The 17,940-nt window shown below is 38.5% G+C and overlaps 1 protein-coding gene across 3 annotated transcripts in view; it reads right to left on the bottom strand.

Annotated features, from left to right (window-relative positions):
• The window catches only part of LOC133541144 (ras-related protein Rab-37-like), an 82,956-nt gene that overhangs the window by 28,635 nt on the left and 36,381 nt on the right, over nt 1-17,940 (bottom strand). For 2 of the 3 annotated variants that reach the window (XM_061884253.1, XM_061884255.1), the window contains exons 4-5: nt 17,787-17,853; nt 169-234 (exon numbers count right to left, since the gene is read on the bottom strand). In XM_061884253.1, coding sequence (XP_061740237.1) covers nt 169-234; nt 17,787-17,853 — 133 coding nt within the window. Of the gene's footprint in view, nt 1-168; nt 235-11,279; nt 11,333-17,786; nt 17,854-17,940 lie in introns of all 3 variants that reach the window. The other variant, XM_061884254.1, reaches the window with a different exon arrangement.

Raw genomic sequence — 17,940 nt, 5'->3', positions numbered from 1 at the left:
AGATGAGTTATGACAGGAAGGAGACTTTCATCACCGAGGGGGGTTGCGAGGCAAAATGGCTTCGTGCCAGAACACGCTCGAGGAGGAGGATTATGAACGTGTGAGGCGATGCATAACGAAGGTGATTATCGTGCCGGGGTTTTTCAAAATAAAAGAAGCTCCGCTCACCTTGTTGCCCAGCAACATAATGACCACATCCTTCTGGGTGTAGTCGTGGATCTCGTTGAGCCAAGCCTTTAAAGACAGCAAGACAAAGAGCGTTCAGAGGCACACTTGGACTGTTCCTAAGCTTCTCGGCTTCCTGTGCAGCTCCTCAACGAACCAAGATGGAGTACAGGAGGCGTCCTTTTTTTTTTTTTTTTTTTTTTAAAAGACTTGAGGTTTTTATCAACGAAACCATCACTAGTCTCACTTATAAGATGTGGAGAAGAAATAAATACTCACACAAATATCACTTTGTGTGTAAGCCCCAAAACAGTATACCGTATTTCCTTGATTTGCTGCCGGGTATATAGTACGCCTCTGCCTAGAATTACTGCCGGGTCAAACTTGTTTCGCAAAATATCATTTTTATTAGCGCATATCTAGAATTTCTGCCGGGTCAAGCTCGTCACGTCATCATTTTCAAAATGGAGGAGGCTGATTTCAGTCATTTGAAATCGCATAAATGGAATAAGATTAAAGGCCTACTGAAATGAGATTTTCTTATTTAAACGGGGATAGCAGGTCCGTTCTACAGTTGTGATCAAAATTATTCAACCCCCACACAATTTTGGTGTTTTAGCAAGTTGGACATTTATTCTGTATTTTATTTATAGTCATATCAAATAAAGATGTGTCAAATAGACAAATGCAACTTAAAATGTAACACTGTATTTTACAAAATAGCAAAAAAGGACATTTTTCTTAAAGGGGAACATTATCACAATTTCAAAAGGGTTAAAAACAATAAAAATCAGTTCCCAGTGGCTTGTTGTATTTTTTGAAGTTTTTTTCAAAATGTTGCCGGTCTCGGAATATCCCTAAATAAAGCTTTAAAGTGCCTTATTTTCGTCTCTCTGCAAAGACACTGGCCATTTCCCTGTGACGTCACACAGTGCTGCCAATGTAAACAAACAATGGGAATACCACAGCAAGATATAGCGACATTAGCTCGGATTCAAACTCGGATTTCAGCGACTTAAGCGATTCAACAGATTACGCATGTATTGAAACAGATGGTTGGAGTATGAAAATATTGAAGAAACTGAAGCTATTGAGCAAGTAGCTATTGACGCTATTCATAGCCATAGCATGGCCGAATAGCTGCGTTAGCATCGGCGGTAAAATGTGCGGACCAAACGATCAGGACTTTCGCATCTTGTGACACTGGAGCAACTTAAATCCGTCGATTGGTAAGTGTTTGTTTCGCATTAAATGTGGGTGGAAGGAAACGTAATATAGTTGCAAATGCATCTGCAGGTTATCCATACATCTCTGTTCCATGTCTGCTTTAGCACCGCCGGTAAATAGCATGTTAGCATCGATTAGCGTAGCATGTTAGCATCAATTAGCTGGCAGTCAACATCAACAAAACTGACCTTTGTGATTTCGTTGAATATCGTTGCAAATGCATCTGCGGGTTATCTATACATCTCTGTGCCATGTCCGCCTTAGCATCGCCGGTCAAATGTGGAGACACTCCTTTACATTCAATGGGGGTCTGGCGGCAGACACTTTGGCATCTTCGGGCCAGTGGTGCAACTTGAATCCCTCCCTGTTAGTGTTGTTACACCCTCCGACAACACACCGTCGAGGCATGATGTCTCCAAGGTTCCAAAAAATAGTAAAAAAAAAACGGAAAATAACAGAGCTGAGACCCGGTGTTTGCAATGTGTTGAAAATGAAAATGGTGGGTGTGTTACCTCGGCGACGTCACATTCTGACGTCATCGCCTCCAGCGCGATGAACAGAAAGGCGTTTAATTCGCCAAAATACACCCACTTAGAGTTTGGAAATCGGTTAAAAAAATAGATGGTCTTTTTTCTGCACCATCAAGGTATATATTGACGCTTACATAGGTCTGGTGATAATGTTCCCCTTTAATATCTCATTGACAAAATGATTCAACCCCCTAGTTCCATGCATCTTTAGTACTTAGTAGAACACCCTTCAAAGGTGATACATAACCGGACACAAGCTTCTTGCAACGATCTACAGGTATTTTAGCCCATTCCGATTGGGCAAAGGCCTCCAGTTCATTCATATTCTTGGATTTGCGTGCTGCAACTGCCTTCTTCAAGTCCCACCACAGCTTTTCTAGAGGATTTAGGTCTGGCGACTGTGAAGGCCACTCCAGAGTCTTCCAGCCCTTCTTCTGCAACCACTCTGATGTTGATTTGGAGGTATGCTTGGGATCCTTGTCCTGTTGGAAGGTCCAACGTCTCCCAAGCCTCAGCTTCCTCACTGACTTCATGACATTTGCAGCTAATATATCCTGCTAGGAAATAGAATTCATAATGCCCTGAACGCGCTGGAGATTCCCGGTACGTGAGGCAGAGAAACAGCCCCAGAGCATGATTGACCCCCCACCATGCTTAACAGTAGGTAAGGTGTTCTTCTCTTTGTAAGCTTCATTTTTTTCTCCTCCAGACATAACGTTGATTCATAGGCCCATAGAGTTCCACTTTTGTCTCATCGCTCCATAGAACAGTTTCCCAAAACCTTTGGGGTTTGTACAGATGATTTTTGGCATACTGGAGTCTATTTTCCTTGTGCCTGGTAGTCAGAAGTGGGGTGCGCCTGGGAGTTCTGGCCTGGAGGCCTTCATCTCTTATTGTCTGGGACAAAACCTGCGTTCCCCCCCCCCTCTGCAATGTCCTGTTGTAGTTCCTCAGCTGTTACCCGTGGGTTTTTCAACACTGTACGCTTCAAATACCGGACAGCAGTTGCACACAGCATTCTCTTTCCACCACGCCCAGGTAGTGTTTCCACTCTGCCTTTAGCTTTAAACTTGCGAATTATGCTCCCAACTGTGTCTCTTGGAATGTGTAATGTCTTTGCTATTTTCTTATATCCATATCCTTTCTTATGAAGAGAAATTACCTCCTCTCTTGACTTCTTTGACCACTCCCTGGACTTCACCATGTTGCAAATACTCCATTGACCATCTACAAGTAGCTGACCGTCACAGTTTTTTTCAATCAGTTTAATTGTTGCTCGTTATGGTTCTAATCACATCTACAGGTGTTTTCAACACCGGATTGAAAAGACCTTGTTCAAATTCTGTTCTTAAGAGTTATGATCTTCAAGGGGTTGAATAATTTTGTCAATGAGATATTATGAGAAATGACACTGTTTGGTATGTTACAAAATATAATGTTGTAATTCAAGTTGCATTTGTCTATTTAATGCATCTTTATTTGATATGACTATAAACAAAATACGGAATAAATGTCCAACTTGCTAAAAACACCAAAATTGTGTAGGGGTTGAATAATTTTGATCACAACTGTATGTGTCATACTTGATCATTTCGCGATATTGCCATATTTTTGCTGAAAGGATTTAGTAGAGAACATCCACGAAAAAGTTTGCAACTTTCGGTGCTAAGAGAAAAGCCCTGCCTTTACCGGAAGTCGCAGACGGTGACGTCACATGTTGATGGCTCCTCACATATTCATATTGATTTTAATGGGAGCCTCCAACAAAAAGAGCTATTCGGACCGAGAAAACGACAATTTACCCATTAATTTGAGCGAGGATGAAAGATTCGTGTTTGAGGATATTGATAGCGACGGACTAGAAAAAAAAAAAAGTAAAAAAAAAAAAAACGCGATTGCATTGGGACGGGTTCAGATGTTTTTAGACACATTTACTAGGATAATTCTGGGAAATCCCTTATCTTTCTATTGTGTTGCTAGTGTTTTAGTGAGTTTAATAGTACCTGATAGTCGGAGGTGTGTGTCCATGGGTGTCTTGATGCAGTGTCTCAGGGAAGTCGACGGCGCAAGCTCAGCTGATCTCCGTTAAGAAGCGACTTTTTACCACAATTTTCTCACCGAAACCTGCTGGTTGACATTTTGTCGGGATCCATGTTCGCTGTGATCCATAGTAAAGTTTCACCTCCGGGAATTTTAAACAAGGAATCACCGTGTGTTTGTGTGGCTAAAGGCTATAGCTTCCCAACTCCATCTTTCTACTGTGACTTCTCCAATATTAATTGAACCAATTGCAAAAGATTCAGCAACACATATGTCCAGAATACTGTGTAATTATGCCGTTAAAGCAGACGACTTTTAGCTGTGTGTGTGTGCAGCGCTCATATTTCCTAACAGTCTGTGACGTCACGCGTACACGTCATCATTACGCAACGTTTTCAAGAAGAAACTCCCGGGAAATTTAAAATTTCAATTTAGTAAACTAAAATGTTAATATTTCATCATTGATATATAAACTATCAGACTGCGTGGTGGGTAGTAGTGGCTTTCAGTAGGCCTTTAAGCGCTAGTCAGTACGATTTAAGTTCCAAGCTATTGAATATGCTAAAAAGAACAGTAAGCAGCTATGTTTTATTAATATACCGTAGCTGCGTGTGTCAAATATGAGTCATTAAACGACTCCCGCCTCCTGGTGGTAGAGGGCGCTAGTGATCCTTCCTGCGACTACTCGGCTGCAGAAGAAGTGACAACAAGCAGCAAGAGTGAGCAGCGATCGTTTATTGTTTCCTCTCGCTTGCACTTTTAACATGGAGGATTCCATATATAAAACAGTTCTCTAAACTGGACTTTCAATCGAAGCAGGAGGTGATAAAGGAAGATCTCCATCGAGACAGAGAGACTTTTAAAACTGAAGAAAGATAAGGAAGACTTCTATAAACAAGTTATCGATGCTTTTGATCAGAAGGAGCTGCGCATGGACTTTATAAGTAAAGGTAAGAACATAATAACGTTTTTTTGAATTAAATGTTCTTTTCATGATGGTATCCTTACATCACACTCAAATTTATAAGCGCAGGCCTAAATTTACCGCATGCCTTTGGTAAGCGCCGGAGTGAGAAGAGGTTTTAAAATCATTAGCGCCCCGGCGGCAATTCAAGGAAATACGGTATATTAGAGATGTCCGATAATGGCTTTTTTGCCGATATCCCGATATTGTCCAACCCTTAATTATACAGTCGTGGAGTGAACACATTATTATGCCTAATTTTGTTGTGATGCTCCGCTGGATGCATTAAACCAGTGGTTCTCAACCTTTTTTCAGTGAACATTTTTTAATTCAAGTACCCCCTAATCAGAGCAAAAAATGTTTGGTTGAGACAAAGAGATGAAGTAAAATACAGCACTATGTCATCAGTTTCTGATTTATTAAATTGTAAAACAGTGCAAAATATTGCTCATATGTAGTGGTCTTTCTTGAACTATTTGGGGGAAAAAAAAGATATAAAAATAACTAAAAACTTGTTGAAAAATAAACAAGTGATTCAATTATAAATAAAGATTTCTACACATAGAAGTAGTGAAGTGAATTATATTTATATAGTGATTTTTCTCTAGTGACTCAGAGCACTTTACATAGTGAAACCCAATATCTAAGTTACATTTAAAGCAGTGTGGGTGGCACTGGGAGCAGGTGGGTAAAGTGCCTTGCCCAAGGACACACCGGCAGTAACTAGGATGGCAAAAGCGGGGATCGAACCTGGAACCCTCAAGTTGCCGGCCTGGCCACTCTAACAACCGATCTACACCGCCCGGGTGCTTAAAGTGCCCTCTTTGGGGATTGTAATAAAGATCCATCTGGATTCATCAACTTCATTCTTAACATTTCTTCACAAAAAAATAAATCTTTAACATCAATATTTATGGAACATGTCCACAAAAAATCTAGCTGTCAACACTGAATATTGCATTGTTGCAATTCTTACATTCATATTTTGTTGAAGTATTATTCAACAAATATATTAATAAAGGATTTTTGAATTGTTGCTATTTTTAGAATATTTAAAAACAATCTCACGTACCCCTTTGCATACCTTCAAGTACCCCCGGGGGTACGCGTACCCCTATTTGAGAACCACTGCATTAAACAATGCAACAAGGGTTTCCAAAATAAATCAAGTTATGGAAAAAAATGCCAACATGGCACTGCCATATCTATTATTGAAGTCACAAAGTGCATTTTTTCTTTTTTAACATGCCTCAAAACAGCAGCTTGGAATTTGGGACATGAGACTATGAGAAGGTTGAGGTGGGGGGTAGGGTGTATATTGTCTATTATAGCGTCCCGGAAGACTTAGTGCTGCAAGGGATCTGGGTATTTGTTCTGTTGTTTTTATGTTGTGTTACAGTGCGGATGTACTCCCGAAATGTGGTTTTCATTCTTGTTTGGCGTGGGTTCACAGTGTGGCGCATATTTGTAACATTGTTAAAGTTGTTTATAAGGCCACCCTCAGTGTGACCTGTATGGCTGTTGACCAAGTATGTCTTGCATTCACTTGTGCTTCTGAAATGCCCGCAAATATTATGTGATTGGGCCGGCACCCAAAGGCAGTGCCTTTAAGGTTTATTGGTGCTCTGTACTTCTCCCTACGTCCGTGTACACAGCAGCTTTTTAGAAAGTCACAAATTTCAGTTTTCGAAACAGATACCAATAATTTCAAAACCGATAACGATAATTTCCGATAATACATTTTAAAGCATTTATTGGCCGATAATATCGGCAGTCCGATATTATCTGACATCCCTAGTATATATGTATGTATATACATATATATATATATATATATATATATATATATATATATATATATATATATATATATTCGACATATTCAACTCACCCTGGAAATTCAAACACCCATTTTTCCACACATTACCAGGAATTTCTGTTTTTTTCTAACCTTATTCCCAACCTTATTTCCACATTTTCAACCCACTTCAACTGTTCCACCATCAAAACATTCCTCTTAATCAGGAAAAATCTAAGTTGTTTTTTGGAACTGGAAAAATTCCCGGTTTTCCAGAAAATCCAGGAATTCCTTAATACCATTTCTCAATTAAAATTGTTAATACTTCAACATTTACTGGCCGATTCGAAAAATTCCAATACCAACTCATTTAGAACATTAACTTTTTTTCCCCAAAAAAATTCCCGCTTTTTCCCGAAATTCCTATTGAAAAGAATGGGACATTTTGCAAAGTTCCAGAAATCCCACATTTTTTTATCCGATTCAAACCGTTCCAACTTCAAAAAATTTAACCTGTTCAGTAATTGTGTGCTCTACTTCAACAACTAAAAAATTTTGGGGGGATTTCCTAGAATTCCCAGTTTTTAGGAACATTTTCCCTAATCAACTTCCACATTTTTCAACGTTTTCAGACCACTCCATCTTCAACACATTCCACTCACCCTAGAACTTCAAAGTATCAATTTTCCAAGTTAAAATAAAAATTCCAGAAATTCCCGGTTTTCCAAACCCTTTTCTCTGTCAACTACTCTTCCCACATTTTTCAGCCCACTTCAGCCGTTCCACCGTCAAAATATTCCTCTTAATTAGGACAAAAATCTAGGTTGTTTTTTGAACTGGAAAAATTCCCGGTTTTCCCAAAATTCCAAGAATTCCTTGATACCATTTCTCAATTAAAAATGTTAAGACATTAACATTTATCGACCAATTGAAAAATTCAAAAAACAACCAACTCAACCAGGACATTAACATTTTTTAGCATTTTCCCCCCAAAATTCCTGCTTTTCCCGAAATTCCAAAATTCGATGAAATTCCCATTGAAAAGAATGGGACATTTTGTAAAGTTCCACAACTCCAACATTTTTTTATCCAAATTCAAACCGTTCCAACTTCAAAATATTCAGCCTGTTCAGGAATTGTGTGCTCTACTTCAACAACTAAAAAAAAAAAATCTTGGATTTCCTAGAATTCCCAGTTTTTAGGACCATTTTCCTACTCAACTTCCACAATTTCAAATTTTTCAACGTTTTCAAACCACTTCACCTTCAACACAACTCATCTGGAACTTCAAAGTATCAATTTTCCAAGTTGACATAAAAATTCTAGGAATTTTAGGTTTTCCAAACCCTATTTTCACCCCTTTCTCTGTCAACTACTCCTCCCACATTTTTCAACCCACTTCAGCCATTCCACCGTCAAAACATTCCTCTTAATCAGGACAAAAATCTAGGTTGTTTTTTGAACTCGAAGAATTCCCGGTTTTCCCAAAATTCCAAGAATTCCTTGATACCATTTCTCAATTAAAAATGTTAAGACATTAACATTTATCGACCAATTGAAAAATTCCAAAAACAACCAACTCAACCAGGACATTAACATTTCTTAGCATTTTCCCCCAAAAATTCCTGCTTTTCCCGAAATTCCCAAATTTCGATGAAATTCCCATTGAAAAGAATGGGACATTTTGTAAAGTTCCACAACTCCAACATTTTTTTTATCCAAATTCAAACCGTTCCAACTTCAAAATATTCAGCCTGTTCAGGAATTGTGTGCTCTACTTCAACAACTAAAAAAAAAAAATCTTGGATTTCCTAGAATTCCCAGTTTTTTAGGACAATTTTCCCTACTCAACTTCCACAATTTTCACATTTTTCAACGTTTTCAAACCACTTCACCTTCAACACATTCCACTCATCCTGGAACTTCAAAGTATTGATTTTCCAAGTTAAAATAAAAATTCAGGAATTCCCGGTTTTCCAAACCCTATTTTCACCCTTTTCTCTGTCGACTACTCTTCCCACATTTTTCAACCTACTTAAGCCGTTCCACCGTCAAAACATTCCTCTTAATCAGGACAAAACTCTAGGTTGTTTTTTGAACTGGAAAAATTCCCGGTATTCCCAAAATTCCAGGAATTCATTGATACCATTTCTCAATTAAAAATGTTAAGACATTAACATGAAAAATTCCAAAAACAACCAACTCATTCAGAACATTAACATTTTTTAGCATTTCCCCCCCAAAATTCCTGCTTTTCCCGAATTCTCAAATTTCGATGAAATTCCCATTGAAAAGAATGGAACATTTTGTAAAGTTCCACAACTCCAACATTTTTTCATCCAAATTCAAACCGTTTCCAACTTCAAAATATTCAGCCTGTTCAGGAATTGTGTGCTCTACTTCATTAATTCCCCAAAATTCCCAGTTTTCCCAAAATTCCAGGAATTCCTTAATACCATTTCTCAATGAAAAATGTTAATACATCAACATTTCTCGACCAATTTGAAAAATTCCAAAAACAACCCACTCATTCAGAACATCAACATTTTTTTTTTTAGCATTTTCCCCAAAAAATCCCCAAATTTCTCGGAAATTCCCATTGAAAAGAATGGGATATTTTGCAAATTTCCACAACTCCCACATTTTTTTTTATCCGATTCACACCGTTCGACTTCAAAATATTCAGCTTGTTCAGGAATTGTGTGCTCTACTTCATTAATTCCCCCAAAATTCCCAGTTTTCCCAAAATTCCAGGAATTCCTTAATACCATTTCTCAATGAAAAATTGTAATACATCAACATTTCTCGACCAATTTGAAAAATTCCAAAAACAATCCACTCATTCAGAACATCAACATTTTTTTTTAGCATTTTCCCCAAAAAATCCCAAAATTTCTCGGAAATTCCCATTGAAAAGAATGGGACATTTTGCAAACTTCCACAGCTCCCACATTTTTTTTATCTGATTCACACCGTTCCAACTTCAAAATATTCAGCTTGTTCAGGAATTGTGTGCTCTACTTCATTAATTCCAAAAAAAAATCCCAGTTTTCCCAAAATTTCAGGAATTCCTTAAAACCATTTCTCAATGAAAAATTTTACTACATCAACATTTCTCGACCAATTTGAAAAATTCCAAAAACAACCCACTCATTCGGAACATCAACATTTTTTTTAGCATTTTCCCCAAAAAATCCCAATATTTCTAGAAAATTCCCATTGAAAATAATGGGGCATTTTGCAAACTTCAACAGCTCCCACATTTTTTTTTATCCGATTCACACCGTTCCAACTTCAAAATATTCAGCTTGTTCAGGAATTGTGTGCTCTACTTCATTAATTCCAAAAAAATTCCCAGTTTTCCCAAAATTTCAGGAATTCCTTAAAACCATATCTCAATGACAAATTTTACTACATCAACATTTCTCGACCAAATTGAAAAATTCCAAAAACAACCCACTCATTCGGAACATCAACATTTTTTTTAGCATTTTCCCCAAAAAATCCCAATATTTCTAGAAAATTCCCATTGAAAATAATGGGACATTTTGCAAACTTCCACAACTCCCACATTTTTTTTTTTATCCGATTCACACCGTTCCGACTTCAAAATATTCAGCTTGCTCAGGAATTGTCTCCTCTGCTTCATTAATTCCCCCAAAATTCCCAGTTTTTAGGGACATTTTCCCCATTCAAAATGAATTATCCATTGTTGAAACTTCCACAATTCGCACATTTTTCAACCGATTCAAACCATTCCACCTTCAACACGATTCAAACAACCATTTTTCCACGTTCAACAAATTTCCAGGAATTCCAGTTTTTTTCTAACCTTATTTCAAACCTTTTCACCGCGATAACTCCTTTCACATTTTTCAACCCATTTCAACCGTTCCACTGTCAAAACATTCCTCTTTGTCAGGACAAAAAAACAAAACGGTTTAGGAACTTGAAAAATTCCCGGTTTTCCCCAAATTCCGTAATACAATTTCTCAATTAAAAAAAGTGTTGCTACTCTTACTACTTCAACATTTCTTGACCGATTTAAACAATTCCAACACCAAAACAACTCATGCTCCTAATGGATTTAAAAATAATTGCCCTTTTCCGAAAATTTCCAGGAAGATCCCATTAAAATGAATTTGACATTTTTCCAAGTTGCACAATTCCCACATTTTTCAACCTATTCAAACCATTCCAACATCAACACATTCCACTCATCCTGGACATTCAAACCAACACTTTCCCAAGTTCCAAACCAAAATCAAATTTTCCTGGAAATTCAAACTCTTCAACATTCAAACTATTATTACATTCACACTACATTCTGTCAGCCTTTCAGTTCAATTCCAGCATTCCTTCAGGAATTGCCTCATCTATTTGTATTTTTTTGTAGTGTTTCCATTGTAAACATTCCATAAGGCGGGGCCACGTTTCCGTGCAGTGACATCGCTACTCTGAGTGTGACTTTATTTTAGACTCGAGTCGTTGGCGAAGGTGCGTCGCGCTGAATGAAGAAGGAAGTAAAAAAATAAAAAGGATTGCGGATTCTCACCCTGATGTTGTCAAAGGACGGCTTGCTGGTGATGTCATAGAGCAGCAGCAATGCTGGCAGAAAACAGGAGCACTTTAATCCCACATCAATCACAACACACACACACACACACACATTCTTGTATGTGTTACCTTCTTGAGACCTCCGTAAAATGCCCACCTCTTTAGGACCACCCTTTCTAGATATATAAAGATTTGTATTTACAACATTAATAATATATACATACTACGCAAATATAAAAAAGGTACGCTTTTAGTCATTTCTAAAAACATACTTATTTGTTATTATTTTTTCATCTTCATTATTTACTTATTTATTACAGTATGTCTCTATAAACAAACCCCAAAACCAGTGAAACCAGTGGAAACTGGAAAAGAACCATCTGGATTGTTCTAGGCGCAAAGTGTAAAAGGTAGCATCTGTGATGGTATGGGGGTGTTTTAGTGGCCTAGGCATGGGTAACTTACACATCTGTGAAGGCACCATTAATGATGAAAGGTACATACAGCTTTTGGAGCAACATATGTTGCCATCCAAGCAACGTCATCATGGGACGCCCCTGCTTATTTCAGCAAGACAATGGCAAGCCGGGTGTTACCTTGAACTGATTAACGGGGACCCCGACTTAAACAAGTTGAAAAACTTATTCGGGTGTTACCTTTTAGTGGTCAATTGTACGGAATATGTACTAAAGTTTCAATCAATCAATCAAGCAAGAGCGTGGCTTCGTAGTACAAACCCCGTTTCCATATGAGTTGGGAAATTGTGTTAGATGTAAATATAAAAGGGAATACAATTATTTGTAAATCCTTTTCAACCCATATTCAGTTGAATGCACCACAAAGATAAGATATTTTGTGTTCAAACTCACAAACTTTTTTTTTTTGCAAATAATAATTAACTTAGAATTTCATGGCTGCAACACGTGCCAAAGTAGTTGGGAAAGGGCATGTTCACCACTGTGTTACATCACCTTTTCTTTTAACAACACTCAATAAACATTTGGGAACTGAGGAAACTAATTGTTGAAGCTTTGAAAGTGGAATTCTTTCCCCTTCTTGTTTTATGTAGAGCTTCAGTCGTTCAACAATCCGGGGTCTCAGCTGTCGTATTTTACGCTTCATAATGCGCCACACATTTTCCATGGGAGACAGGTCTAGACTGCAGGCGTGCTAGGAAAGTACCCGCACTCTTTTACTACAAAACCACGCTTGGCATTGTCTTGCTGAAATAAGCAGGGGCGTACATGATAACTTTGCTTGGATGACAACATATGTTGCTCCAAAACCTGTATGGACCATTCAGCATTAATGGTGCCTTCACAGATGTGTAAGTTACCCATGCCTTGGGCACTAATACACCCCCATACCATCACACATGCTGGCTTTTGAACTTTGCGCCTATAACAGGGGTGTCAAACTCAAATACATAGTGGGCCAAAATTTTAAACGGAACAAAGCCGCGGGCCAAGGTTGAACGAATTAACCTTTTAATAGGGACCCAAACAAGTTTTGCATTAAGTATTGAAAAAGCAAGGCTTATAGAACTTTAGTGACATGCAAAATCCAGTTTCAAATAATAATAATAATTAAACAAATATCAACGGCATATCAAATAAAATTTAAATAAAAATGTTATGCCTTTTTTTCTATTTGCAATCTTCTGAGGTAAATATCAATTTTTTTTCCACAGGCTAATAATTCATTTGAAAATAAAATAACAATGAATGGACCAAACATTCAAGCCTTGAAGTAGCAAGAGAAAATGCATGAATAAAACGTTAATTATTGGTCAGTTTGCTGGAGGTTTCTCGGAAGAGTTAGTGCTGCAAGGATTTCTGGGTATTTGTTCTGTTGTGTTACGGTGTGGATGTTCACTGGAAATGTGTTTGTCATTCTTGTTTGGTGTGGGTTCACAGTGTGGCGCATATTTGTAACAGTTCTAAAGTTGTTTATACGGCCACCCTCAGGGTGACCTGTATGGCTGTTGACCAAGTATGCCTTGCATTCACTTGTGCGTGTGTGTGTGTAAAAGCCACAAATATTATGTGACACGCTGTTAGTATGGAGGAAAAGCGGACGTGACGACAGGTTGTAGAGAACGCTAAAGGCAATGCCTTAAATGCACGCCCCCGATATAGTTGTCCAGGTGGAAATCGGTAGAAATTCGGGAGAATGGTTGCACCGGGAGATTTTCGGGAGGGGCACTGAATTTTGGGAGTCTATCGGGAAAATTAGGAGGGTTGGCAAGTATGAGTATTAGCGGTAAATGCGGTGTTACAGCGGCACCAACGCTGTATAACACCGGCGGGCCAGCTCGAATGCTAAATTGATATTGCCTCAAAAGCCAAATTAAACTACACAACGGGCCAGATTTGGCCCGCGGGCTAGAGTTTGACACCCATGGCCTATAACAATCCGGATGGTTATTTTCCTCTTTGTTCTGGAGGACACCATGTCCACAGTTTCAAAATATAATTTGAAATGTGGACTCGTCAGACCACAAAACACTTTTCCACTTTCCATCAGTCCATCATAGATGATCTCGGGCCCAGTGTAGCCTGCGGCAGTGTTTCTGGGTATTGTTGATAAATGAGTTTTGCTTTGCATAGCAGAGTTTTAACTTGCACTTACAGATGTAGCGACCAACTGTAGTTACTGAAAGTGGTTTTATGAAGTGTTCCTGAGCCCATGTGGTGATATTCTTTACACACTGTCGGTTTTTGATGCAGTACCGCCTGAGGGATCAAAGGTCCGTAATATCATCGCTTACGTGCAGTGATTTCTCCAGATTCTCTGAACCTTTTGATGATATTATTCAGCGTAGATGGTAAAATCCCTAAATTCCTTGCAATAGTTTGTTGAGAAATGTTGTTCTAAAACTTTTCGACAATTTGCTTACAAAGTGGTGACCTTCACCCCATCCTTGTTTGTGAATTACTTAGCATTTCATGGAAGCTGCTTTTATACCCAATCATGGCACCCACCTGTTCCCAATTAGCCTGCACACCTGTGGGATGTTCCAAATAAGTTTTTGATGAGCATTCCTCAACTTTATCAGTTATTTTTGCCGCCTTTCCCAACTTCTTTGTCACGTGTTGCTGGAATCAAATTATAAAGTTAATGATTATTTGCGGAAAAAAAGATGTTTATGAGTTTGAACATCAAATATGTTGTCTTTGTAGCATATTCAACTGAATATGGGTTGAACATGATATGCAAATCATTGTATTCTGTTTATATTTACATCTAACACAATTTCCCAACTCAAATGGAAACGGGGTTTGTAAAAGAGTGCGGGTACTAGACTGGCCTGCCTGTAGTCCAGACATTGAAAATGTGTGAAGGCTTAAAATATGAGGCAGGAGACTGTTGAACAACTTAAGTTGTACATCAAGCAAGAATGGGAAAGAATTCCACATCAAAAATGTGTCTCCTCAGTTCCCAAACCTTTACTGAGTTTTGTTAAAAGGAAAGGCCATGTAACACACTGGTAAAAATGCCCCTCTGTCAACTTTTTTGCAAAGTGTTGCTGCCGTAAAATTCTAAGTTAATGATATTTTGCAAAAGAAAATGAAGTTTCTCAGTGTGAACATGCAGTCTATTTAATTGAATATAAGTTGAAAAGGATTTGCAAATCAATGTATTCTCTTTTTATTTACCATTTACACAATGTGACAACTTCACTGCTTGTGTGTTTTGTACATATTTATTTTATTTGGCCAAAGGGGGCGCATTTCAATTTCTTACACACACACTTGTTATTACATATTTTGGCCAGAGGGGGAGCACTTTTAAAATCGCCAGTCAATTTGAAAAATCCCTCCTTTTAGGGACCGCCCTTATTTTAATAGATTTCACCACCAGGGGCACAAATGAGACATTCTCTATTTTTTGTAGTGTCACAGACCTCAGATCAGACTTAGACTTCCTTTTACAGTCATTCAAATTTGAACTTTAAGGTAGATAAGAACAAAATGTTGTCGCGTGAGCTCGTTGTCGTTGGCCCCTGTGCCGCACTTTGGGCAACCCGGCTGTAGAAGCTAACTGTTAATGGCCACAATAGTCTTAGAACCGTAGTGTATCTGTTCATCCTATGATTACATGTCGTAAAATCAGCCATTCACCGGGCGGGTTTTTTCAGGGATGAGTAAGGAAAGTTTTTCTTTAGATGCCGTCTTGTTTTATCATACATAGTCGTGATCCAAATTTTACAAGCTACGAACTATGGGAGACCGGTGCTTTCTGCTCCCCCGCTACCTGTCTGTGGATTGCGCTCCCTGACCACCTGAGGGCGCCACAGACTGTGGATGCATTTAAAAAAAGCTTAAGAACCTTTTTTTTTTTTCTTTTTACAAAAAAGCCATTTTATAAATATATGCATACTTGTTCTAGCTATTAGGCTGTTCTACTTTTTTATTTTTGTTATTGAATTTTTTAATACACTCTAGCACAGGGGTCGGGAACCTTTTTGGCTGAGAGAGCCATGAAAGCCAAATGTTTCAAAATGTATTTCCGTAAGAGCCATATAACATTTTTCAACCCTGAATACAACTAAATTTAAGTATGACCAACATTTGTAGAGTATAATAAGACTCTTATTCTTTTTAACAACATTGTTTATCTAAAAGTTAATCAATAATAAATATAATACTTCTTACCATTAATGCGACATCTTGAACAGGTGCGGTAGAAAACGGATGGTTGGATTAAAATGCATGAGAATGTTTTATAATTTGAACGTTATTTTTGAAACTGTGATTACCAGCGGAATTATTCATTACTTATCGTGTTAAGCAATGTCAGCTAAGATTTATCTGAGAGCCAGGTGCAGTCATCTGGCTCTAGAGCCATAGGTTCCCTACCCCTGGTTTAAGCATTAGACACTTTTTTACCTGCACTCTGCCTCCCGCTGTTTCCCACATCTACAAAGCAATTAGCTACCGACTGCCACCTACTGATATGGAAGAGTATTACACGGTTACTCTGCTTAGCTCGATTAGGAGAGTGGCCGTGCTAGCAACCTGAGGGTTCCAGGTTCGATTCCCGCTTCCGCCATTCTAGTCACTGCCGTTGTGTCCTTGGGCAAGACACTTTACACACCTGCCCCCAGTGCCTCCCACACTGGTTTAAATGTAACTTAGATATTGGGTGTCACTTTGTAAAGCACTTTGAGTCACTAGAGAAAAGCGCTATATAAATATAATTATCTGAGAGCCATATGTAGTCATCAAAAGAGCCACAGGTTCCCTACCCCTGCTTTAGCACTTTGAGGTTGTTTGCTCAATGTAAAGTGCTTTTTTACAAATAAAATGTATTATTATATTATTATTATTATTAAATCCACTTGTAAAGAACATAATGTCATAACTGTCTTAAGTTTCCAATCCTTTCTACAACTCTTATTTTTTTGTGATGTAGTGATTGGAGCACATACTTGTTGCTCACTAAAAACATTCATGAAGTTTGCTTCTTTTATGAATTTATTATGGCTCTACTGAAAATGTGAGCAATCAAAAGTATACGTACAGCAATGTTAATATTTGCTTACATGTCCCTTGGCAGGTTTCACCGAAAATAAGGCGCTTTTGGTAGCTATCCACAAGCTTCTGCTTCAATTGTTGACCACTCCTCTTGACAAAATTGGTGCAGTTCAGCTAAATGTGTTAGTTTTCATACATAAACTTGTTTCTTCAGCATTGTCCACATGTTTAAGGCAGGACTTTGGGAAAGCTGTTCTAAAACCTTCATTCTACCGTGATTTAGCCATTCCTTTACCACTTTTGATGTGTGTTTAGAGTCATTGTCCTGTTGGAACACCCAACTGCGCACAAACCCCAACCTCCGGGCTGATGATTTAAGCTTGTCCTGAAGAATTTGGAGGTAATCCTCCTTCTTCATCGTCCCATTTACTCTCTGTAAAGCACCAGTTCCATTGGCAGCAAAAAAACAGGCCCGCAGCATATTACTACCACCACCATGCTTGACGGTCGGCATGGTGTTCCTGTGATTAAAGGCCTCAGCTTTTCTCCTCCAAACATATTGCTGGGTATTGTGGCCAAACACTGACATCACATGGACAAATATAAGACCTTCTGGAGGAAAGTTCTGTGGTCAGATGAAACAAAATCTGAGCTGTTTGGCCACAATACCCAGCAATATGTTTGGAGGAGAAAAGCTGAGGCCTTTAAAAAAAAAAGGGCGATTACCTCCAAATTCTTCAGGACAAGCTAAAATCATCAGGATGGATGTTGGGTCTTGGGAACAGTTGACCCCAAACACATTTAATCAACAGAAAATCTTGACTTTGGAGCAATGTTCACGGACTCTGGTATTTGGCTCACTGTTAGATGCAATGGTTTTCCGTATCGGGACCGTGATTTATGTCCTCGCTTGTTCACACCTCCTCATATGGAAGCTACTTTGCCTTCTTAATGTCTCAAGAAGGTCCTAAATACAAGAACACACACTCACAGTAGGAGGAAGTGAAAGAGAGAAAAAAGGTTACCCTGTGCGTCTCTGTAGTAGGCGTGCGTCACGCTTCGGAATCTCTCCTGGCCGGCTGTATCCCAGATCTACACAACAGAGCGCATAATTACACAAAAGAGCACATAATTACACAAAAGAGCGCATAATTACACAACAAAAGGTGCAATTACCCG

The sequence above is a fragment of the Nerophis ophidion genome, linkage group LG23 (assembly GCF_033978795.1).
Source record: "Nerophis ophidion isolate RoL-2023_Sa linkage group LG23, RoL_Noph_v1.0, whole genome shotgun sequence".
Classification (NCBI taxonomy): Eukaryota; Metazoa; Chordata; class Actinopteri; order Syngnathiformes; family Syngnathidae; genus Nerophis; species Nerophis ophidion.
Note: the sequence above shows the minus strand (reverse complement) of the source record. Positions and strands in the feature narration are given on the sequence as shown.